The sequence below is a fragment of the Drosophila kikkawai genome, chromosome X, assembly GCF_030179895.1.
Source record: "Drosophila kikkawai strain 14028-0561.14 chromosome X, DkikHiC1v2, whole genome shotgun sequence".
Classification (NCBI taxonomy): domain Eukaryota; kingdom Metazoa; phylum Arthropoda; class Insecta; order Diptera; family Drosophilidae; genus Drosophila; species Drosophila kikkawai.
The window spans coordinates 13,990,969-14,017,318 of NC_091733.1; the positions used below are offsets into that span (position 1 = coordinate 13,990,969).

Below are 26,350 nucleotides of genomic sequence, written 5' to 3' on the forward strand. Positions count from 1 at the left end.
ATTGCAGTTGCAATCATTCTGTTTGGCATTTAGTCGTTTTTCATCAATTGCAAACAATTTTTCCAGCTTTATGTAAGGCATTTTAGGTACGCTTTTAGCTTCTCTACTGTTCAAATCCTTGTCATACTTTTCTACACACAGCAAAGGGTGTTACATATTATATTTTTTAATAAAAAATATATATACGAAAGTTATTTTTCCAGACTTTTTATCTTATAAATATAAATATATATAATTTTATAAAATTTATATGTATAATTTGCCAATAAGTCTATAAATTATTTTCCAGTGTCGTTCTTTTGATACCTTTGTTCTTGCCCTGGCTTTTTCGGGTTTCCCTTTGTCACGGCTATCTATCTATGTTGGAGCTGCTTGCTCGTTCTTTGTGCTTTGGCGTTGTGAGTAATTCACGAGAGAGGGCAGGTAGGCCACGCCTACTTCCACCCAATTTGCCCATCTCCGCTCTCCCCTTGCTTTTCAATTTCTTAGCCTGACTCTTGCGGCGACACTTGAGTTTTGCACTTTGTTTGCCTCCCTTGTTGCCTAGTTTGGGAATTTGTTTATTTAATTATGCTTTCTCTGTTTGGTGCTCCTGCTTCTCCTTTTCCTTGGCCTTCTCGTTCCTCCACTCCTTACTCCTCCCCCTGTGTTCTTGTCCTCGAAAGTTTTGGGCACGCGGTTAAGGTATTATGTATCGCCTAGGTTAAAAAAGAAATATAGCTCTTAGGGCAGCTCTAATACACTAGGAAAAAGTTAAACGAATGAATAATATTTAAGTGAATTTAAAGGCTTGTTTAATAATATCTGCAATTTAATAATATACAAGCTGATAAGGCCTACGACTCGAGAAGAAAATAATTCAATTGGTTCTGATAACAAATATAAAAATATTCATTATGTTATCTTGTGAAACCAAAGGGTTTTTTTTTACAGTTCTGATAAACCAGAAATAAATCAGCAAATCGTTTTCCCAGTGGACTCTTGCCTAGTTTCAGCGCTTGTTTGATTAGTAAGCGACGACGTCACCTGATATGGAAGGGAGTGGTGGTGGTGGTGTAGGAAATTCGGATATGGAGGTTCAGCTTGGGTTAGCAAAAGTCCAATTACGACATATTTCATTATGGCGCTAGCTTTTCCCTATATATACCGCTCGCTTTGCTCTCCATGTATTTTTTGTGTGCTGTTTTTTTATATTTCTCCTCCCAATGCCACAGGTTGCCTTTGTTACTATCACCAAAAAAATAAAATAAAAAAGCGAAAAAACACCCAACACAGCATGGCGAAACGCAAAACTACGCTTGACAAAACAAACCGAATCGGGGAATAAAAAAAAAAAAAAAAAAAAAGTAAATTAAGTAAAACATGGCAGGGCAACCGACGACACTGTTGCTGGACAACAAAAATAGCAACAGCCACACAGCAACAACGATAAAAACATCGGGAACAAACTGCGTCACAACAACAGCTTGGACAATAGTTTTAGCCACCACCCACGCAACCTCCAGGCCCCCAAAACCCCCCCCCCCGAAGGTCCCCTTGAACCCCCAATGCCCCTTGCCACCAATCCCAACCCTCATTGAAATTCTAGAAGCCGCGCCACTCAGAGTGATGATTTTTTTTGTCGTATTTTCTGGGTTGCCTTTACTTGTCTTTGCTTTCGTCGTTAAGTTTTCAAAGTCACTGTACTTCCTATATTATCATCACCCCTCCAAATACCAGCCACGTTTTAAGCCAGGAACAATGAAAAATGTGAAACATATAGTCCTCACCTGGAACAATAAGATTTTCACCCAGCGAGAAGGGATTACGGGATAAGTTGTTACATTACTATATTATATATAAGAGATTGCTATATTATATAAAATCAATGGAAAACCCATATAAACAAAGAATTATTTAATATTTATTTTAAAAAAAAGCAACCAAGCTTAAAAATATAATAGAAATTCAAAAATTTAAACTTTTAAAAAATGTTTTTGAAATGTATTTTTACTTAATAATACCTACCCAATTTTTTTTTTTCTAAACTAAAAGCTAAACGATGAAAAGGAAGCGACACATTTAGCGGAAAATGAGTGAAAATGGGTTGAAGAAAAAAAAAGGAACTTGGTGGAGGGGTTGGCCTGGGTTTGCTTTTGCCAAGTGAAAGTGACTTTAATTACGAAATTTTCAAGTAATTTAATTTCCGTTTTGTTGCTCTGACAACTTTCATCAAAAGAAAATTGCAAAGGGTGGGGCAGAGGAAAATGGCAGTGACGAAGGGCAAATGATGGTCTGAGCTCTCGGTTTTGTATTTCGCAGAATATTCATATTTAAATAAAATATAGCAAAAGAATCGTCAGAAATCAGAGGGGCACTTTTTGGGGGTAAAGACAGTTGGCCAAGTAAGCTAACCGCTTTCGGTCAGCAAGGCTTATCTTCTCAGCTATAGAAAGAAAAACCCCGCTGCCACTCGACCCAATTAAATGTTGTTGGTAATTTGTGTTAAAAGCATTTCAAGGATTACACTTTATTTTTGTCCCCCGGCCTCAAGTTTGCTTACTTATGTAGCTCTGTGTACACATTTTCCCCGGCTATATCCCAGCGGTTGTCTGGGTTTGATTTTCCTCTCATTCATTTTACTTATTGCTTATTACTGTCATTTACACTGAACAACAAGGCTGAAATTGTTGGTTAAAAAAAAGTATATAGCAAGGAAAATAATCTCACTGAAGTTTGAACAATAGTAGGGGTTATTAGAAGGTTGCTTTATTTAAATGAAATAATTGTATATGTATTATTTCTGTACTCATTTTGTTGTCTAGTGTATTCTGGAAATTTTCTGTGTATTGTGCCTCTAATTTTTCCTCTCGAATCCACTTGAGATATTTATTTGCTGTGTTTTTGTTTTGTGCCCCCGTGGGATCCTCGACTTGTGCGTTGAAATGCTTGGACTAACACCACATCCATACCACACCCACCCACCTCAAGACCTCTACTCCAATCGCAATCCCCTCCCTCTTTCCATCCGCATGTCTTTTTTTTTGTGTGTATTTGTCCACTAATTATAATAAACAAAGTTTTTCTTTTCGCTTGCAATTAGGCGACACTTGTGATGGAGACAGCGGAGGGTACACTGGAAAAATAAAAAATAAATAAATTAATGTTATATAAAATTGTTTAATATTTATTAACTAATATATAAAATATATATATTGTTTTATTAAAACAATAATATGCTTATTCAAATTGAATCATATTTGTTAGCACTAATTTGAAGTTTTTCATTAGAAAAATTTATACATAAATAAGGTAGTATAGTAATCTAAAGAAGCAGTTCACAGTGGCTTTTCTCTCTTGATATTCTTGGCCATGTGGAAGCGGGGGTTATTTGCGACAGCAGGTGGTTCAAAGCCATTTTCCCCGCCACTTTATTGGATCGTTTAATTTTATGTTAATCATGTTTTCCCGAACAAAAACAATTTTGCTGTAGCAAAAGCAAAAGCAAAAAGCACAAGCACTAGCACGTGTGTGTGCGTTACAGGTCGTGACCTGCCACGCCCACTACAGAGAGGCGGGGTGGGAGTACCACACTGAACGCCCACACTGAGTTTTGATGCTAACCGAACGAACGAACGAACGAACGAACGGCCTTGGCTTCTTTGACTTGGATTTTGTTTTTGGATTTGATTTTCCCTACCCGCATATTTGATGGCTTTTCAACATTTTCTAATTGAATTGAATTTGTGGCAGCCACGCGATATAAATTATACATAAATACCAACTTGATTGCAGCTGTGCTGCACCTGAGCAACACCCACATGCACCTGTATATGTCAATGCACACGCATGTTAAGACTGCACTTGAAGAAATGATGAATTATTTAAATTGTAAATGTAGGCTTACAAATTTAAAGGTTTTAATTGGAGTTAGACACTCTATGGGTTTAGAACAACATTTTCGCCCAGTGCATATTTATACCTACGTATAGATTGCCGCTTGTGTAACCTTCGAAGCTGCCCACAAGCGATGGCAACGATAAATGTTATAAATACCCCGGTCCCGGTCCCGTTCGGTGCCATAACATATTTGATCACCTTGATGTGTTTCCAAACGCACACACATATGTATACCCATTCCATTTACGCAGCATGTTCATGTTTTTATAATCACTTTGAGGGATAATGTGTGTGTACCTTTGACATATAATCTGTCAGAACTTAATGCAGTTAGCAGTCAGTTGCACTTAAGTTGGAAATTGGATAATTTCATACCAGGAATGTTTGAATTATTTAAAAATATAATTATACCAATATATCCCTGGGGTTATGAGAGTAAAGGAATAAGGAATTCTTAAGGCTTAATTGTTTTTAAGAAATTATTTAGTTTGATATCTTGTTTTACATTTAAGGGACTTTAAGTGGGAGATAAATAAATACTATGTACTATGTACTATGTATTCCATGGCTTTGCATTAAAATATTAAACAAGGATTAGAAATATATAGAGACCATGATTTATTTATTTTTTTTTAATGGAACCCAAACCATAACATGCTCGAGTAATAGCCACTGGAATTTGATGAAAAATAATGACAAATAAAAGTCGAGGCTACTCAAAGTGAGTTCCTGGAAATATTTCTCACACATGACTGGATTTATTTTCGTTTTTAGTACTCTTTCAAATCGCTCTGCCTGTGGCTCTAGTTACTTGTTTTTTTTATTATCTCTTCTTTTCTTTTTTTTTTATATTTTTCGTTTGTCTGTCCCAACTTGTTAATGAAAATAAATTTCTGACGCCGTCGTCGCCCTGATAAATAATAATAATAACAATAATAACAAAAGCATGTGCAGTTGTTGCTGCAGCCGCCCGTTGATAATATCCGCCGGCCATTGCCATAAAAAGCAATGTGCAAAAAACAACAACAAACAAAAAAGAATAAAAAACATCAGACCGCCCGCCCAGCCGTGGCAACAAAAATAATATAAAGAAAAAAGCAAAACTAAGCAAAAAACAAATGCCAAAAGCAGGCGGCGGAATAAAAAGGCGTTGAAGAAGAACAAGAAGGAGAAGCTGCTGAGCTAGAAAAGGAACAAGAGGAGGAGACGAGGTGAGCCGGGCCATTGCCACGCCTCTTTAAGCCACCCACATTACCATTCCTATTTCCTGTTTTCTGCCTTTTTGTGCTGCCTGCAGACTATGGCCACACTGAAGAATTTCCAGATACAGTTTTTAGCCATTAAAATAAATATTATTATATACGGAAATTAAATTATTCCTATTAAATTGAATGGGTCTCTTTATGGCTGTCATAAAAATTAAAACACACCTTTAATACAACACGGCTCGAAGTACTAAAAAAGAATATTATTTAAGATAGTTTCAGTGTATTTTTAAGGGGTGCCATTTGAATATTGCTTGAAATATTCGCTGTTGTTGCTCTTTATACCACTAGTTTTTGCTGTTGTTGGCTATAAACCATATACCAACCTAGACGGCAAAAGTATTAACCCTGCACTAGGAGAAAATTAGAAATGTATCCAGAAATGGATGAAAAAATAGGTTCATTTAAATATGAACATTTTATGAACTTCACTTTAAAGGGTTACAATAATATTGTACTTTTAAAGTTAAATGCGATATTTATCGATATATAAAGTTTCGATAAATCAAAGTTTACGATGTTTTCGATACATCATATCCATTACAACTGGCGTTCTTTCAATGAAATTTAAACAACTCGAGACAAATAGGTGCATCATATCTCTATCTGTTCACCTCTTTCTATCCCTCTTTCTGCCCCGTTTGCTGGAATTTTCTTCATCGGGTAAATCGATAAAATTCAATTGCCAACTGGCTGGCACCTACCTATACATTCACCCTGGAAAACCACTTGGGCACTCACAGTGGCAGGGCGCTCTCCTTACCAGAAACCGATATTAAATAAATACAATTGATATGACTTAAGCGTATACAAAAACATATTGGTTTCTATATAAGTATTTCTTTTATCGCAAAAGAAGTCACTAAATAATATAGAGAATTATTGCATAAATATACTACTCACACTCACATTATTCTTGATTTGCTGTCGCTCTTTGGAACGTGCCCTGTACTTGGGGGTTCTTAACGATTACTCATTTGCAATTATGCTTGCTCTTAACCCTTTGTTGTCCAATGTCAATGACGTTAACCGTTTTAACTGCTTGCCACCTTCCAGCGCACCCCGCTTGCATCGTTGGCCGCCTCTTTCGCTGCTTTTCGCCATGATTTATTCTGATGTTCGTCAGCGGGCACTCTCCGTGAACTCTGTGTGTATATATATTTCCCATTAAGTTCGATTTATTTTTCTCATGGCCAGGCAAACCGAACAGCAGCTGTAGCAGGGGGTGCAAATGGGACAGGTTGAGTCGAAAAAAGAGCGTTCATTTTTTATCACTTGACTGTTTATTGAGTGGATTAAGTGGCAATCATGTTGACGGCATATATAAATATATATATATATGTATTTTTCGGTATTGTTTTCCATGGAATCACTTCCTGTTGAATGCCGCCTATTCCTCACCGATTCTCATTCTCCTCACCCCTCATTATCTATTTACTTCATTTCCATTCACCCTTTTTCTGTGAGAGACGACGACATTATTTCTCAAAAAATATTAATTAAAATTTCTAATTAGGCAAATAAAGTGAAGAGTTTCACGCAAAGTTTAAGAAACTTTTCAATGAAAAGGAAGCACGGGGGATGTCAACTTGGAAATCAGGGGAAATGTCGAGAGAAAAAGGCAAAATATAAGTATATTTTTAGTTGGGGAAACAAACGCAATATACATATGTATATACTGACAGACGTGCACTCAAACATATTACGCATACGCCCTAGAGGCCATCTACCCAAATTTAATTTCATTCGCCGGACCGTCATAAATACACACACACAAAATGAGCAAAAAAAGCAGAGTGGAAGTTGAATCAACAACAGAATAAGAAGTCAATTTGCCATTAAAGAAAAAAATGTTGACTTGGTGGGAAGAGTTTTGCTGGAATTCGCTTATATAAGCGGAATATTTAATTTCATCCACGTGAATCTCATTTGATTTTTTGTTTTTATGAATGAATGAAATCGATTGTGATAGCTTTTTGCTAAGAGTTTGCATAATTTTTAAATTTGAAATTAATATTAATATTATTTAAGTGAAAAAATTAGTTGAAAAATGACTCAAGAAAATGTGGCTTTTATTACAAGCCAATAAGTTTAAGTCTTTAATTTATTTTTTTATTTAGTTTAATTAATTAATTTAGTTTCCCAATTTGCCAACCCCAGAAAAATGCTAAAAAAGAACAGATTAAAGATTTCAAAATTCCCGTGTGTCTAAATTAAAAGTTGATTTTGTAACGCACACGCACAAAAATATTTGAAAAAATAAACAAAAGTGGAAAAAATGGTCTGGAAAAAACAGCAAAAAAAAGGGGGGGGAAAAAAATGGGGTTAGCTGGCAGCCTCAAGATGGAGAACATTTTCTAATGATAGTTCAAAACCCCATGCCAAAATGATATATGCCCTAATACACACACAAAATGTTTGGGTAATTTCTTGTTGATTTATGTGTGGGGTCAAAATCCAAAAGTTGCTTGACCTTGCATACTCTGCCTTTGCTCAATAATATTTTTTGGCCAAAAGATTCAGTTTTTCTGTTGTTTTTTGGTTTCGTTTTTTTTTTTTTTGTCGCTTAGTTACATACATTTTTTTTGACAGGGCGCATGACACATTGAAGGACTTGCCATAGACAGCTATTAAAAAAAAAGAGGGGAGATGGAGGCCGCTAGACTCCTTCACTTTGCCTGATTATCCAGCTTTGGCCCAGCTTACTCAACCACTAGGGCCTCAGCTGCTCGGAAAAACCTTTTCCACCAGATTTTCTTTTTATTATTTTTTTTTTTTCTAGGGGCAGAAAACTTGGGCTTGCCTCCAACTTGTTATTACATTTCGTTTGCCAGTGTGTATGTGTTTTTGGAGGCGGGGTTTCCTCATTTCCCACCTAGCCCACTCCCCTTGAAGATTGCCCAATAATTGCGTATAGCACAGCCAGAAAGCTTCTAAAAAAAGCAATCGGAAAAACTGACAGCCAAGAACTGGCACAATTTTATTTTTACCTGTGGATAAATGATGTGCGTTTGCCTAAAACAAGAGAGAATTTTGTAGAATTTTGTAGAATTAAAGTAAAATTAAAACACTCTAAATTACAAATAAGAAAATAATATTTGACATTCAGAGTAATTTATATTTTTAATTATTGAACAAAAGTAATAAATTTTATGTCAGAAATTAAGTTAATCCCAGAAAATTATATATATATTTTTTGTGTAATGCTTTTTCTATTGTAACAAGTTTCGGTAGAAATTCGCAATTAAAAAGTTACAAATTAGGAAACTGTTTTGATGTGTTTGCATGTGACTGCGTCAGTTTCCAATAATGCACCTACAAACTATTCAAATAATAAAAAATATATATATATTTCCTTTGTTGACCAAGCTGCTTTATTCATAAAACAGATGTAAACAGGCCTAAATCTATATTTATTTCAAGACAGAGTCCAATAAATGAGGCCCAAAAGCTTAAGAAACCCAGCTAAGATACACCTGCAAATACTGTTGTAACAATTATCTTGAAATGAATACGCAGCTTGAAAAGCGTGTTATCGCTAGCAGACAAATGGCCGTTTTCCCAGTAAAATGGCAATTGATTCGTTTATTGCTAATTTTTGCGGAAAATGGAAACCAGCCAGCCAGAGAGAGATACAGTTTGCGAAAAAGAGACAAGAAAAAAGACTGATAAAAGCCCATGCCGTTTAATTGTATTCGCACTTTTCCCTGCCTCGAATAAGGGAAAAAACTAAAATTAAATTACGAACCATGGCACCTCATAATGATGCCTCTGTCAGCTGCCATCTCCCCCGCCAGCAAGCACCCCTTTTAACCCTCTAAGGCCCCCTTATCGGTTGGGGAAACCCGCCTTTGGAGGCCAAATAGTTAAACCCATTGACTTTCATTCACTCTAAACATTCAGATCAAAATTACTTGAAATTGTCACCAAGACAAGAACGGAAAAAAACATTGGGAAGTACTGGACGCCGATTTACATGAATATATTTGGGGAAAACAAAGATTGATTTAACACAGAAAGCACACAGATCTGGGGATGCAGGTGGTCAGATAATATCGGCCAGCTTGATTAGGTCCAGCAGAGCCCGTGGCTCGCCTGGTCTTGCATCTCTGTATTCTCTGCACTTTTCCAACACCCGTTCGAAACCCTCAACGGTTGAGTGATGACCTGCCAGGGAAACTGACTCTTTTGGACTCGGTTTCGGATTCGGAATCGAATCCATGGCCACGAAATCGTTTGGCTCCCATTGGGCCCTCTGTGGCGGTGTCTGGATATCGATGGTTATGGTTGCGGTTTCACTCCCGTCGTCTGCGTAAATAGTGGCCACTACCGCCCCTGCCCCCTCAATCATGGCCAGCACGAGACAGCCCACAAAAGCACTGTTTGCCATGGCCCGAATACCATTGCGGGCTGACAATATACCGCCGGTAGCAGCTCCGCTGATTATGGAGTTCCAGGAATCTTCGCGCTGCCGATACGAGATCAGGGCACAGTCCACTGTGCTAAAGGTAGCGCCCCAAATGGCGAAGCTGCCGGCCACAGCCGGTGTCCTCATCTTCACGGAGTCAATGCCACCGTAGATGCTGCGCACCAGGCCAGATGGAGCATTACGGAAGCCCTTGAGGTACTGAAATAGCCCTCCGCCTAGGGTGCCCATCAAGAAGGCGCAGCCACAGTCCTCCACAATCCGGATGGGACACGGCTGTCGGTTGTACTCCATTTATGTATTGTTTCCCAATTTCTGGGTACGTGTGAAAGAGAGTGTGTTGTGAAAATTATTTCCCAGTTTGTGACGATCTAGTTCGATCGATTCGACTGGAATATCAAGGGTTGGGTGTGTAACATGTAACAAAATACCTATCCGTAATTATTTAGCTGTTTCTTTAAAATAAGTTAATGTTTATATTATACTGTTACTCATGAAACGCACTGTCCTGGTCCGTCTGTACCTATGTGCAGGTGTCAATGTGTCAAGACAATTAATTGCCGATCGAAATCGTTTTTGCGGTTTGTGTGTGTGAGTTTTTGCCGCTTTTCCCTACTTTTTAGTCCCTCTTTTCCACCCTTTCCCACATTTGACTTTCCATCTTCATGTCAAGGTGAAGGGGAAAAGAAAGGAATGAGGGGGCAAGTTCCATAAACTTGTCGCATTTCGCCTGAATGTGACATCTTGCCAGAGGGCTCCTAATACGTTCAGGCTCTCCTTCTTGGTGGAAACATAGGAATTCAATTTCCTGCCAGTGTATCATCAAACCCTCTCGCTTTTCCGGAAATGCTCTTGGAAAAAGGCTGCTCGCCAAAGTTGTTGGCATTTTTGGTCCCTAACACAGCGCAGCGGGTGAACTTCTGCCGGTGGGAAGGCAGTGGGTGGCTGTGGGTAGCGGGTAGCAGGTCACCCACAGAGTTTCCTTCACCTTGACAATGCCACATTGATGCAAAATCGCTGAGAGCGGAGGGGCAGGGGTGACAGGAAACTGACATCACCGTGCAGCAGTAAATAAAATATTTAAACTCTGCTGGAACTTAAATTGAAATTGACGCCAGAATGGATCGATTTAAGGGAATAAACCAGGGAGTAAGATACAGGGGGGCAAACCAAGCTTATTATACTAAAAACACCTGAGAAGTCTAGTACATATTTTTTAATGGGATAACCTTCAATTTGGTTATTTATTACCGCCACATATTTACCCATGACATTAGCTATAAATGATAGCTTTGATTCAAAGAAATTGAATAGAAAATCGATTTTCTCTGAAGTTATATTTCAATCAATGCAAAGCGCTGTTCATTTGTTTTCTCTGGCAATTTGTTTCAATTTGATGGCGCCAAACCCTAATTGAAGTCAACCACATCCTGAGTGTGGGATGTGGGTGGTGTGGGAAGTAGGGAAGTGTGGTTGGGTGGCTTTAGGCTTCAGTGACTTAACGCTACATATATGCGAGTGTTTATTGTCCTTGTTGCGGTCCTGTCAGTCTCTAATTTGATTTGCTAGTTCGCCCCAGATCCGCAGTTTCTTAGTTTCCGATTTCCCACCCACTGAGTCACAATTTCAGAGAGCGGAATGAATTATTTGTCGTAAGAAAGCGGCGCGCAAATCCTTGAGGCAAACAGAGCCAGCCGAGCCGAGCCTGTCGCCCGTCACTTTGTCCTCCTTATTATTATTTATTTTGTATTTTTCCCATTTCTGGGCCAACTCTTTCTCCTCCCTCTCGCTGTGCCGCCCACTTTCCGCCTGACTTTGCATAAATGTAAACCGATTTCCCTCCCAGGACTCGGCAAACATTTTTGCTAAATTGAAAAGTAAAGCAAACAAGTACATGTATTATATACATATTATATACACATACATGTATGTGACTGGATTATTTCCCCGCACACCTGACTTGCAATCGAGCGTCAGCCCAGAGATTAGAGATCGCCCTCAGATGTGACCCCCGAGTTTCCATTCCTGGAGCTCCATCAGTACTTCTATATGAATACTTGTATATATTTTAATCCATCTATTACCACGTTGCCCGCTTGGTCTTGGTGTCGTGATGGAGGTGACTCTTCAATTTGATATTCGATGCTGTTATTATTATTATTATTTGGTGTGTCTGTTGTTTCGTGCAATCCAAGTTCTGTTTAGACAAGGCTAAATGTTTACGCGATGAACCTGTTGGTGGCGGCTGTAATTAAATATTTCATTTGTTTCTTTGTTTAATTTAAAGTCATAAACGACTGAAAAAAGAGTGGCGATACACCTGAAAATATTTTTTATAACAATTGTCTTGAAATGAATAAGCACCGAAGGTATCAGCCGGCATTGAAAACCGTGTTATCGCCGGTCGATTTCCCAGTTAAAGGGCAATTGATTCGTTTATCGCTAATTTTGCGGAAAATAGAAACCAGCCAAGAGAGAGGGGGAGAGAGAGAGAGTTAGAGCAAAAGAGACGAGGAGACAAGAAAAAAGACTGATAAAAGCCCATGCCGTTTAACCTTCTTCGCACTTTACCCTGCCTCGGATGTGTGGCAAAAACGAAAATTAAATAACGAACCATGGCACCTCATAATGATGCCTCTGTCAGCTGCCCTCTCCCCCGCCAGCAAGCACCCCTTTTAACCCACTAACGCCTGCTTATCGGTTGGCACCTATTATCGGGTCGCATGGGAGAACGCCTTTTGGAGGCCAACTGCAGTGGAGCTTAAGATAATAGCATCAAAGGGCTTGGGTCTACTTAAAAGGATGGAAAAATAAATGTAATAAAGTTTAATTTTGTATATAAATAAGTGCAACATAAAAATTCATTTTATAAAATTTTATTTCATGTATTTATAGGTAAATAATTAAAAATAGAGTTTATAAAATTTAATTTCATATAATAAAGTTGAAAAGTGTTTTATAAGCTAAATTTTGTGTTTTTTGGAATTCTTGAAATTATAGCCAAAAGCCAGTAAAATATAGTTTTTGTATGGTTAATAATATGTTACAACATATCCAAATTATTAATATTCTTTTGTGTATTTTATGTGTAATAAAAGCCTGTTTAAAAAAATATCTAACTTATAAGGAAGATTTCTGTGTAAATAATAACAGCTCATCCTAGCAGCTGATAATATATTATAAAATTATATATTATTTATTATGATGCATAATGATAGTATATATCCCACAAAGGGGCTGACATTTGTCTAGCTGTAAACTCTGTAAATTATATTATTTTGTTCCCGAGTGTTGCTAGTATGCGGATGAGACAGGCACATATGTACATGTCTAGTAAAAAAGAGACTAAACGAGGGAGGGGGAAGGGGAAGGGAAAAGAGCCCCCATAGATAAGTCAGAGGCAAAGTCGAGGCGACGGCTGCCCATGGTCGAAGCACATATTTTGTACATTTCGAATTTCTTTCCTTTTTCCTCCTCATTTTTTTTTTTTTTTTTTTTTTTTTTTTTTTTTTTTTTGCCGAGTCTTTTTTGTACGCGACTGCTGATGACTAATGCTGCCCCCAGCTCTGGCCACTATATTTCTATTTCTCTCTTTTTTTTTTTTTTTGTTGGTTTTTGTTTTTTGCGATAGTAGGATATTTTTATACCCTGTGTGTGTGTGTGTGTGTGTGTGGTGTGCGAGGCATAGAGGGACTAATGTGACGACAGCAACGATTCTCTAGCTTTTCGTCATAGTCGCAAAAAAAAAAAAAAAAAAAAAAAAACCATAAAAAAACACTAATCTACAAAAATTGAGGAACAGATATGAGGGCTTTTATGAACAATAACTAATTTTTATTGGGGTGAAAATATAAGCTTTAAGTTAAATTAAAGTTGCTAGGCCAAAGAATATTATTAAAAAAAAAAAACAGAATCCTTAAAAATATAGTTAAAACTAGTTTCTAAAATATTATATGGTCTTTTATGAGACAGTCTAAAAATATACATTGGTTTTAACAAAATGACTTGCCATACCGCTCTATCAGCAGACGAAAACTCACATATAAAAAAACAGCTCTGGGTATTATCAGATAATCTCGGCCAGCTTGATTAGGTCCATCAGTTAGCAGTCCCTCTCCAGCCTTTGTGTCTCTGTATTCACGGCACCTTTCCAACACCCTTTCGAACCCTGACCTGCCAAGGCAACTGACACCTCCGAAGTCCGGACTCAGTTTCCGACTCGAACTCGGATCCATTGCCACGAAATCGGCTGGCTCCCATTGGGCAGGCTGCGGTTTTGTCTGGACATCGATGGTTACGGTTGCGGTGGCACCTCCTTCGTCTGCGTATGCGAGCCACTAACGCGCCAGCTCCCTCAATCAGGACCAAAACGAGGAGACCCACAATGGCACTGTTGGCCATGGCCCCGAATGCCATTGCGGGCTGACAATATACTGCCGGTGGCAGCTCCACTGATTATGGAGTTCCAGGAATCCTCTAGCTGTCGATACAAGAACAGGGCAAAGTCCACTGTGCTGAATTATAAAGCTTGCATTTATATTGAAGTAATAACTATTTAAACCCCATTCTTGTAGCACAGTAACAGTACGAAATCGGTTGGCTTTCTGTTCTAGCTTGACGCATAAAAGCACTGCCATTTTTCCGAGTCTTTAATTAATGCAGCTGCCATCAAATGCGAAATTATCTTCGCTTTTTCCGCTTTTTATTTTTTTTTTAACCATAGAGGCGAGTGGGTTGCCTCGCCTAGTTTTGGCCATAAAAAACATTATAGAGGTCGGTGCGTTACGTTATGGCTTATGTCTAGCTCAGCAATTATTTATATTAAGGGGCTCCGTGAATATAATTTTAATTCATTTTATAAAATATACATATTTATAAATAATCTGACATCTGCATGTGCTTGTACCTGTGTGCAGGTGTCAATGTGTCAAGTCAATTAATTGCCGATCGAAATCGCTTTTGCGGTTGGTTTTCAGTTGACCTCTCTCACGTGTGTGTGTGCCGCCTTTCCCTACTTTTTAGTCCCTCTTTTCCACCCTTTCCCACATTTGACTTTCCATCTTCATGTCAAGGTGAAGGAGAAAAGAAAGGAATGAGGGGAGCAAGTTCCATAAACTTGTCGCATTTCGCCTGAATGTGACATCTTGCCAGAGGGCTCCTAATACGTTCAGGCTCTCCTTCTTGGTGGAAACATAGGAATTCAATTTCCTGCCAGTGTATCATCAAACCCTCTCGCTTTTCCGGAAATGCTCTTGGAAAAAGGCTGCACGCCAAAGTTGTTGGCGTTTTTGGTCCCTAACACAGCGCAGCGGGTGAACTTCTGCCGGTGGAAAGGCAGTGGGTGGCTGTGGGTAGCGGGTAGCAGGTCACCCACAGAGTTTCCTTCACCTTGACAATGCCACATTGATGCAAAATCGCTGAGAGCGGAGGGGCAGGGGTGACAGGAAACTGACATTACCGTGCAGCAGTAAATAAAATATTTAAACTCTGCTGAAACTTAAATTGAAATTGACGCCAGAATGGATCGATTTAAGGGAATAAACCAGGGAGTAAGATACAGGGGGGCAAACCAAGCTTATTATACTAAAAACACCTGAGAAGTCTAGTACATATTTTTTAATGGGATAACCTTCAATTTGGTTATTTATTACCGCCACATATTTACCCATGACATTAGCTATAAATGATAGCTTTGATTCAAAGAAATTGAATAGAAAATCGATTTTCTCTGAAATTATATTTCAATCAATGCAAAGCGCTGTTCATTTGTTTTCTCTGGCAATTTGTTTCAATTTGATGGCGCCAAACCCTAATTGAAGTCAACCACATCCTGAGTGTGGGATGTGGGTGGTGTGGGATGTAGGGAAGTGTGGTTGGGTGGCTTTAGGCTTCAGTGACTTAACGCTACATATATGCGAGTGTTTATTGTCCTTGTTGCGGTCCTGTCAGTCTCTAATTTGATTTGCTACTTCGCCCCAGATCCGCAGTTTCTTAGTTTCCGATTTCCCACCCACTAAGTCACAATTTCAGAGAGTGGAATGAATTATTTGTCGTAAGAAAGCGGCGCGCAAATCCTTGAGGCAAACAGAGCCAGCCGAGCCGAGCCTGTCGCCCGTCACTTTGTCCTCCTTATTATTATTTATTTTGTATTTTTCCCATTTCTGGGCCAACTCTTTCTCCTCCATCTCGCTGTGCCGCCCACTTTCCGCCTGACTTTGCATAAATGTAAACCGATTTCCCTCCCAGGACTCGGCAACATTTTTGCTAAATTGAAAAGTAAAGCAAACAAGTACATGTATTATATATATGTATGTATATACATGTATGTGTCCCCGCACACCTGACTTGCAATCGAGCGTCAGCCCAGAGATTAGAGATCGCCCTCAGATATGACCCCCGAGATTCCATTCCTGGAGCTCCATCAGTACTTCTATATGAATACTTGTATATATTTTAATCCATCTATTACTATATTTTAAGTATGGCAACCACGTTGCCCGCTTGGTCTTGGTGTCGTGATGGAGGTGACTCTTCAATGTGATATTCGATGCGAGTCGATAGAATTCAGATTCCTGCACATTTGCAAAATATTCGCTGTCCGATCATTAGCATTGACCAACTGTTATTATTATTATTATTTGGTGTGTTTGTTGTTTCGTGCAATCCAAGTTCTGTTTAGACATGGCTAAATGTTTACGCGATGAACCTGTTGGTGGCGGCTGTAATTAAATATTTCATTTGTTTCTTTGTTTAATTTAAAGTCATAAACGTCTGGGCGATATGAGATGCGTTTGGGTATTATGAGTTTTCTTTTGAAATCACCCAAAAACCTGTATCAAGTTCTTGTTACTGCAGCACAAACTGTGTGTGCATAGTATCTAGCTCTTGGATAATGTATCTATCCAAGTCTGGGGAGTTGGGTGTGAGGTTGAAACTCGAGAAACTGCATTAAGCGAGGCAGCGTTTAATTAGGTGTGGCTGGGCAGTTCATAATAAATGTCAGTTTAATTAATTACTCCGACCGCCGAAGCTCAGCTCTCGTTAGATTCTTGAGGTTTTTCCCTTTTTTCTCTGCACTTTTCTTTCTGTAAGCCCTTTCCACCTCTGCTCCGTATGCTCCCTTCTGCTTTGTCTCGAAACGATTAACATAAATCCCCGGCACGTGCTGAAAGTCGTTTCATTTGAGTTTTATTTGCATTCTGAAAATTCTATGCAAATGCCAGTGGAGGCGATGGGAGATAGGAGGACAGACTAGAGATGGAATTTTATTTTGTTGCAACTGTGTGAGAGTTGGGGAAAAATGCGATAAGAAGAAAGCTGCAAAATAAATCAAAACCAGAGGCAAAACCAACATCCTGAGACTCTGTTGCAGATAAAGATACGGATACGGATACGGATAGCGGCAGAGATACATAGATACATTTACGGCCAGCAGAGGTGTGAACATTTGTGTGCAATCGCCATGAGCGAGCATTGGAAATCTGTGCTGTTGCCTGCTGCTGCTTTTCCGCTTTTCTGCTACTCGGAAAAGCTTCGGCTGCAGGCAATTGTCCAGAGACCGAGAGTGAGAAAATAACAGGCAGCTAAAATAAATGGAGAATGTATAGAAAAATGGAAAGGAAAAACTGACAGTCAGAGGTCATTCTGCCAATTAAAATTCTGTGAAGGGCTGGATGGAATTTTAAATTATGGCACTACAGCAGTACAGTGCAAATGGGGAACTTTCTTAGAATCTAAACACTGCGGACAGCCGTCCGCGTAGTAACGATAGGTACCTAGAGTGTGCGCTAGGCCATTGCTATATAAACGTGAACTAAAAATTATCTGGGAAAAATTCAGATGATTTCAAAAATTGTAATTGTCATCGGCACTAGTTGGAAAAATGTCTGCATGATAATTAATGAGAAAGTAGTTAACAATTCAAATGTAATTTAATTTTGGTTAACATAATATAAATTATAAATATTATATATTGAAATATATTTATTATATATATTTTATTCATTATATAATATCACACATTTTTGGGACTAGAAGGTGCAATCGTCACTTTTGTCTTACTTCTTTAGGAGGTTTCTTTTTTTGTTTGTTTTGAAAAGAGCTTGAATTTTTTAAGGTAAAATTTATTATGTATTTTCAATTAAATGTATAGTTCATTATTAATAACAGAACACTTTTATTTTACCTTGTTAAGAGATGTTTTTGTTTAAATTTGGGTTTCTTTCTATACAGAATCCTGAACATATTTTAACGAGTTTGTAATATCCACAGATATATAAAAAAAAAATTATTATTATTAATTTTTTCAAGTAAAGAAGAACAAACCCCAAGAACCTTGGTCAAGTGACCACTGTAGCGATGAGGGCAATGAGGAGATTTTCTTTTTGTTGAAAAAGAAAACGACGTGCAGATTGATGATGAGCTTGAAAATGAGGATGATGAGGATAATGATGGTGATGGCTGCATTAGGGATGAGTTTATCCATTAGAATGCAACTGCGGTTTGCCCTCAGAGACAGGCAAAGAGAGGACACCGTAATGCAGTGAGAAATGCCGGAAGAAAGTAATACATTCACCTTAAGTAACCCGTAAACACAGAAGCCCGACCGTAAACCGAAACCAGTAGAAAGTTCCGCACATCATTGCAAATGCATCACACGGGCTTAACGGAGGGGAAAAAGGAAAAGCGGAGGGAAAACCAAAGCTCGAAGACAGACGGAAATGGAAATGGGCTAAAGGACACGTGTATATCGTTCGCTGCTCTCCATGTTGCCTGCAGCAACAACAACAACAAGAGTCTTGGTCTGTTGTGGTTACCTTAACCCATGATGTTCCACTGTCGAATATGCATAATAAATCAGGCTATAAGAAGTGAACTCTTTAAAGGGGAAGTTGTGAAAAAGTTTTATAAAAAAGAGGGATATTTTAACCATCTATTGCGATGAAAAGCAAATGAGTAGATATATCTTATATATATATATATATAAATGAATACATCTATGTTACATAACGAAAGCCATCTCTATAAATATTTAATGGCTTAAATACCTAGGTTACTTATTAAATTAAATATTCCAGATTGTGTAGGAGAGTCGCAAGGGTTAAAGGTTCGGCTAGCATTCCGTTTAGGCCGTGACGAGGGCGCTGGTCGGTTTCAGTTCGTTTTGATTCCAATGCGGGTCTAGTTGTGGTGAGATGGCCCTGGCCATAGCCACACATACTCTACCTATACATATATATATCTAGCTATATGTATGAGGAGTTGGCAAAAGTTGGAGTGTAGGAAAGGGCCTGGTTTCAACCAACAAAACAGTTCCGGTTCAGCAGACTCTAAAGTGATTGCGGCGACACAACGGGCGGGCTGGCTAGCTTCTGGCCTCCTGGAGGAATCCTTGGATCGTTGAATTCTTGCTGGTCGGCCAGCCCTTTACCCCCCCCCCCATTCTAGTTTAATGGTCAACAATGTGGTCGAGGGATTTTCAAGCGATTTTCGGCCTTCTCAGACAGGCAGCACAAACAACACCCATGGAGCACGAACGCCGATGAAATGCCCCCGTAAGGCTGATTGCAGGACCCATCAAATTTGTCGTCACACAGTTCTTCGGCTTGTGAAATTAATCAGGCCTCTGGCCTGTAGTCGTTATTACGTATGGGTTATGTAAGGAGCTCACATGGCCATAAGAGCTAAGGGCAACCCAGTTTTCTGAACCACTTTGGCGCCAGTAAATTGTGTTGTGTTTCAACGTGACATAGTTAAACCTGTTCTAAGCAGGCACTAATCACATGGGAATGCTGTATTATAATAGTTTGTGTCTTATTATATTTAATATATAATTTCATTAGACGAACTAGTACAGCCAAGATAAGTCTAAAATGATAAAAACTAGATTTTATAAGAGGTAGGAATGCATATCGACAGGAAAAATCTGTTATGTTATCGATAAAATATATCAAATATATTATTATACCGAAAATATATAAAGCTATTAATATTATCGAAAAAAATATATAAAAACATTTTACTGAATATATCGAACCGAAATATCAAATAGAAACCAGAATTATAGTACACAAATTGATTCCTTAAAAGCATTAACCAATTATATAATTAAAATATGTAAATATATATCGATACAATATCGATATATTAAAAATATAATATTTCTCTTTTTTAATTATCAAAAGTGATTGTTTTTAATAATTAGATTGCCATTCGTTAAATGATATATATTCTTTATCTATATTTTTATTTAGCTGCCAGTACTATGTGAAGAGCCATCCATGGGTGCTGGCCTACCAGGGCGTTATCACATTCTTCGTGCTGGCCAACTTCACGCTGGCCACCTTCATGGACCCGGGCATCATCCCCAAAGGTATGTAGCGTGCTGAGCAGGGACCAGCGCCCTCGTCACGGCCTAAACTCTACTGCATTCTAGCCTCGCCCGACGAAGACTGCGAGGAGGAGCTACGCGCCCCGCTCTACAAGAATGCCGAGATCAACGGCATCACCGTCAAGATGAAGTGGTGCGTCACCTGCAAGTTCTACCGCCCGCCACGCTGCTCCCACTGTTCTGTCTGCAATCACTGCATAGAGGTGAGTCCCTAAATAGCAATGTTTATATATAGAAAGAAATACAAGAAGTATCTAAAATGGGGAAGAAAAGTGTCTAGACTTCAGAAGATTTTATTTGATGTTAATGAAAACCATTTGACTTTTCTTTTAGACCTTCGATCATCATTGTCCGTGGGTCAACAACTGCATCGGCAGGCGGAACTATAGGTTCTTTTTCTTCTTCCTCGTCTCACTCTCCATTCACATGCTGAGTATTTTCTCGCTGTGTTTGGTCTACGTGCTGAAGATAATGCCCAATATCAAGGACACGGCGCCCATTGTCGCGTATCCTTTTCACAAGCAAAACCAATACAATGAATATTTTACATATATTTTATTTATATATATATGTATATTTTTCTTGTCGATTTTGGAAGTGATTTTCCAAGGATATTTACTTATAGGAAAATATTATTTTAAATGTAATGCCTTGGTTTAGCTTAACTCCATCCTTATATAGCATGATCCTGATGGGCCTAGTGACTATACTGGCCATACCCATCTTCGGCCTGACCGGCTTTCACATGGTGCTGGTGTCGCGGGGTCGGACGACCAACGAGCAGGTCACCGGAAAGTTCAAGGGCGGCTACAATCCGTTCTCGCGCGGTTGCTGGCACAACTGCTGCTACACCCAATTCGGACCGCAGTACCCCAGGTGAGTGTTGATGGGATAGAAATATATACATATACATATATAAATTTAAGAATGAATTATTATTTTAATTATTTATTTTAACCTTTGCAGCTTGCTGAACCCGAAGAAGTACACCTCGCGGCGGTCGCAGACGCAGAGTACGCCGATTAGCACGATCTGTAACGACCGGAGCAACCAGCAAACGGGCGGCGGAGCGGGCGGTAATGGTACCGCTGCCGTGCCCGGCGGACAGGGCGGTGGCGGCGGCGGCGGAAACGGAGCCGGCGGTGGCGGTATGCGCGGCACTGCGGTGCAATACTCACCACGCTCCTTCTACGACGCGAGTCGCGAGAAGCGCGGAATTCAGGTAAAGACTTATATGGCCGAGGGCAATGGTTATAATCAGCGGTCGGGCAGCACAACGCTTTACAGTAAGGTGGGTAAACAACAAGATTTCTGCTATAAAAAAATACACAAAAATCATAGAGAAAAGCGAAGCATTTGCTAAACTCAGATTCCTATTACATATATCTATGTATCCTATATCTATTGTATCTAATACCCCTAATAGTGTGTGCGAGCAGCAGGTGGCAAAAAAACCAGCAGTCAGTCTCTACAAAATTAAATGCTATTAACTAAAAACTAAATTCATTTAAATTAAATATTTTAAAAGTTCAAGATGATGAAAGAAATATTTAATAATCTGTTATTTAAGTAAAATTGTGTCTAGGTAAATGTTAAAATAATAATTATAATAAAATAAAAGATCTTTTTTTTTTAATAATGCTTTTGGAATTGTTGGAATACTCGTCCAAAAGTATCCAACGCAATGTTTTAAATCCTGATAAAGTTTTCGCACACTATTTAAAGTCAACAACATTTTCTATGACACTTTTAAAACCTTTTTAGTTGTGGTAATATAAAAATAAAACTCTTTAATACTTAGCTTTATAAATAAAATATAATTTTAATTTGTTAAACATTAAAAACAATACGAAATTAAGTAAAATGGAGTTTTCAACAATTTCCCATTGATCGATTGCTGGCGCCACCTGTTGTCCTTGTTGAAGATGTTATTGTTGTTGTTGTTGTTATCGTTGTTGGCTTAGTTAATGTTGTTGTAATTGTAATTTGTGTTAACTTAACTGTAATTGTAATAGCTAACAGTTGTTTGTTTTTGTTTTTGATTTTGTTTTGTCTTCATTTTCCCGTTTCCGCTTCAATGTAAACAATATTTCCCTTTTGATTACCTTTTCATCTCTGTATCTCTCTCTCTCTCTCTCTATGTTGCTCTTTTCCCCATATACTTTGGTACCATTTGTTGTTGTTGTTGTTCTCCTTCTCGATTTTCATTTGCTCATTTCGTTCGTATATGATTTATCATTTGCTGTAAATCCCATAATAGCCCCTCGCCCTTTGCCCCCGCCGAACCCCGCCAACTAGCCTCCGCTTAATGCTTTGACTAATTAACAACAAAGTCGATATAAATATAAAACCATATACCAAGTATATATATATAACACATGACATACAGAGAGAAAAAAGAAGAAGAACCAGCTACATATATAAATATGTAAATGGAACAGAAGGGAGTGAGAAATCTCTCAAGTATCTTTGTGTTGTTCGTCGTTGTTCCCTTTTATTATTACTATTATTATTATTATGGTTACTCTTGTTGTTGTTGCCGTTGACGTTGTTGTGGAATAAAAGTTTTTCCGCTTTTCCCCAGCTGTTCTTACACACAAACACACATCCTTCATATCTCCCCCCGCTTTTCCTTTGCACTGCAAAACTTTTTTGGCTGCCACGGCTTCTTATATCCTCCTTTTTTATCCGCTGCATTTGCTGTTTTATTATTTTCCCCGAGCTTCTACCGATTTCCCACACAAAGGGTGTTGGAAAAGTTAGTTAGTTGGTTAGTTAGTGAGTGCCACGCCCATTTAATTGAAGGACAAGTAAGCCAAATGATGCACAGCCACAATCACATTTAGTGTAAGTAAAGCACACTCGAAAGACCTAACCACTGTCTTCCTGTCCTTGGGCTATCTGTAAATACAGTGAACACTCTGTGGGCCAAAACAGTTAGAATAGGAGCAATGTATTATATGTTTATAAAGAAAATCAATGTGTTTTTCCAGCTATCAAGTTATTATTTTCCTCCTAACCTCAAGTAATTTTATACAAATTATATTTACAGAAAAGAAAAGGATTTGAATACTTTTTAGAATATGCCGAAAAGCAAAATATCGATATTGACTGGATTCAATACATCGATTTTATATCGAAAGAATTACAAGAAATCAAATAAATCAATTTTTCTTCTGTATTTTTGAGTTTTTTAGCCCAATTTATAAATTTAGCTGTCTTTAAAAACTAAATTAAAACAAGTTATAAAAATTATATAAGAAAGAAAAATAGACAACAATTTAAATGCATTTATGAAATATTTCCGTAAATCTAATACTTCTTCTATATGTAGAAATATATCCCAGAATATCGATTTTCAGGGTATACATCCTAAGTTCGATTTATCGATATTTGTATCAATATTTCGAGAGCTCTAGTATTTCATTAAAACTTAATACCTCTGCTTAAAGCTCTAACAAAAACTATTTGTGGTTACGGATCGAATTTTTTCTTTTTTTAAATTTAATAACTGAATATCTCCTTTAGTTTCCTAATTAGTTGATGCTTTATTTTTGGGATTTCCGACCAACTTAACCAGTAAAACCCTCCACTTTGCATGCAGTTTGGGGCATTATCAGTTGCAGATTTCCCCTCTATTATTTTCGCTATATAAATTGAATTATATTTGCCATTTTTGCTATATTTCGTTGACTTGTTTCCTTTCAACTGCTGGGCACCTTAACCTCTTTTCCGTTTCCGTTTCCGTTGCTGCGTACATATCGTTTGTATATCTGCCCAGAGCTGTCGTTATATATCAGTATATATTTACATAAATATATATATATATATATAGAAGTATATAGCATACATACTTATATCGAAAAGAATTGGTCGCATCTCCACAAGAAAAAAAAATGATAAAAGAAAACAAAAGCAAAAACTCTACACTTACTGCAAGCACCGAGAAAGGTAAAAGATATCTTAAAAAAAAAGAAAAATAAAATAAATCCTAAAAATCTACCTAAATTATTTATAATTTTATGGTTCCTTTATTATTTAAATAATTGAATGGAATTGATTGTTTGCCCTGAAGGATTGATCCTTTTAATTTGTGGTCCCATTATGATACTTTTACTCCCTCCTTTGCCCTTTGCCCTCTTCTCTCGTATTCTCTCTTTCTACCTTCTGTCACTCTTAATTAATTAATTAATTCGAATGATTACAATTTAAAGGAAATAATTTCATTAGCACTTTTCGGCCAAGAGTAATATACATTTTCATACAATTTCCAAGGTTTCCAAACACCAAAAATGTTTAAGAACTTCAGTTTCTTCACTTCTCACATTTGGTATTATTTTTCGAAAAACCTTGTTTTGCAGTGCTTTTCACTTTTTGTTTACCTTTCCGTTTTACTCTTTTCCACACTCATTTTTCTGACTGATTCTGAATTCTAAAATTAAATACTTTGCGGAAAGTGCTTCCACTTTACGACACAGTCTGCATTAAGCCACAATTAGCTGAGGGGGCATCCCACACCCATATCCCTCAATAAAATACAAAACCGATTTATTAAAATAAAATTTAATAAATAAATTCAATTAATCCCCCACCTACATACATACCCCCTTCATTTGTCCTGTCTTCTGTTAATTTTCCATTCGTTTTTTTGTCTCATTTCGGTTCTTTAACTGTTTTTTGGCCCTTACTTTCAAAGGATGTGATCGATTTCAATGTTGAGAAATACATTTTAATGATTGCCCAAGATCTTCTAGATGTTGCCCTAGGATATATACTTTTTTTATCGTAATAAATATAATTCTTAACTAATATCTTTGGATTGCAATTTTTTTACCTAATTACCATATTGATTATTTTGTATAAATCCTTGAAATCGATAAACCTCCCCTGCAGTCCTGTTATTTTCTCTCTCTATCTTTTGTTTTCCCCTTACGTCCTTGTTTTTTTATTTTTATTTATTTTTTTTTTTTTTGAAATTATATTGCAACTAAATATAGGTCTAAGTCTGTGTCAATCTCATCCTTACACCACTTAAGAGCCTGCCAATCGATGACTAATTGCTCGTTTTCCGATAACCCGATACCTTTCGCAGCTCTCGCCGGGACGTGAGTGCTCCGACACGGACCTAGAACCGCCGCCCGCCTCCCAGAGCCAAGACTGCGAACCAACGCCGCCGCTGCAGCGCCACAACTCGACCAGCTTTTACCTGCCGCAGGTTAGCGATGCCGGCGGACTAAATGGCAGTATTTCCACAGGCGGAGGAGCCGGCGGTGGCGGTGGTGGAGGTGACTCCCCACGTCACATACGGCTATACCACCCGCGTCACAGTCCGCACGCGAGGCCCAGGTGAGCTAATTAACCCCATTATCATCATATATATTTAATGTGGGTATTAATGTGAAGATACGAGAGTATCCTAACGATTTCCGGGAGACTTTTCCAAATGCATTATTTAACCTAAAAATTAATTGGTTAAAGGAGAGGATATATGGCCATTGAGTGCAGCTTATTATAGAATAACTAACTACTAAAATATATACTCTCTAATCTAAAAATATATCCTTTTTATACTTTTACATTTGTTTTGAAAGTAATATAGCTTTTGCTAGCAACATTCTTCTCCAATGGGATGTTGCGCATCATGTTCCTAGCAACCTTTTCATATGGATGTTGTGCAGCATGTTCCTAGCAACCTTTTCATTCGGATGTTGCGCAGCATGTTCCTAGCAACCTTTTCATTCGGATGTTGCGCAGCATGTTCCTAGCAACTTTTCCACTCGGATATTGCGCAGCATTATCCTTAACCTTTTAATACTTCTACATTTATGTTGACAACAACTGCGGTTGCTAGCAACATTTGTCTTCATTCGTTTGTTGCTCAGCATGTTCCAAGCAACATTTTGCCTTCAGCACTTTTTAATATGTTTTATTTTCTAAACATTTCAAAAAACCATGTCCATGACTGTGGCTTTTCTACTTATTAGGGTCAAAATATATCTATGTATCCCTATATCCATATCCTTAAACTTTTTTATTTCCGGCTTTAATTATCATACCATCTTTGACATTTCCTTCCAGGGGTCTGGATCCACAGCGCGGCTATACGAGCGACGCCCTCTCGCCGGATCATCCTGTTCCCGTTGGCTACAGTGTCGTCGGTGTCAATGGTTCGCAGCAGCAGCAACAACAGCAGCAGCAACAGGCCCTGGCAGCGGCAGCAGCGGCGGCGGCGGTGGCAGCACAAAATCAACGCAGCGCCGCTACCACGGCTACGCCTACCATGCAGCAAAGGATCAAGCCGCTGGGCGTGGCCACGCCCCTGGTGATGGCGAGTCCAGTGCGAAGGTGAGTGTGTGTCCGCTTTGACCGCCTTCGATGCGCCACCTCCTT

At 38.3% G+C, this 26,350-nt stretch overlaps 2 protein-coding genes across 4 annotated transcripts in view; one reads left to right on the forward strand and one right to left on the reverse strand.

The window, feature by feature from the left end:
• Zdhhc8 (zinc finger DHHC-type containing 8) overlaps positions 1-26,350 on the forward strand; it is a 38,647-nt gene that overhangs the window by 3,396 nt on the left and 8,901 nt on the right. For 2 of the 3 annotated variants that reach the window (XR_001770865.3, XM_017173700.3), the window contains exons 3-9: positions 19,824-19,942; positions 20,006-20,163; positions 20,294-20,466; positions 20,642-20,836; positions 20,927-21,251; positions 25,053-25,306; positions 26,039-26,305. Coding sequence is in view for 1 of the 3 variants with exons in the window: in XM_017173700.3 (XP_017029189.1) it covers positions 19,824-19,942; positions 20,006-20,163; positions 20,294-20,466; positions 20,642-20,836; positions 20,927-21,251; positions 25,053-25,306; positions 26,039-26,305 (1,491 nt within the window). In the remaining 2 variants the exon portion in view is untranslated. The remainder of the gene's footprint in view (positions 1-19,823; positions 19,943-20,005; positions 20,164-20,293; positions 20,467-20,641; positions 20,837-20,926; positions 21,252-25,052; positions 25,307-26,038; positions 26,306-26,350) is intronic. The other variant, XR_001770866.3, reaches the window with a different exon arrangement.
• Positions 9,103-9,967, reverse strand: LOC108079381 (probable mitochondrial import inner membrane translocase subunit Tim17 4). Its single transcript, XM_017173702.3, has one exon. It carries the CDS (start codon positions 9,862-9,864, stop codon positions 9,190-9,192), a length of 675 nt encoding a protein of 224 aa, XP_017029191.1. The 5' UTR covers positions 9,865-9,967; the 3' UTR covers positions 9,103-9,189.

Coding starts and splice junctions, on each gene's coding strand:
- LOC108079381 (XM_017173702.3), bottom strand. CDS start 9,864: ATGGAGTACAACCGACAGCCGTGTCCCATCCGGATTGTGGAGGACTGT.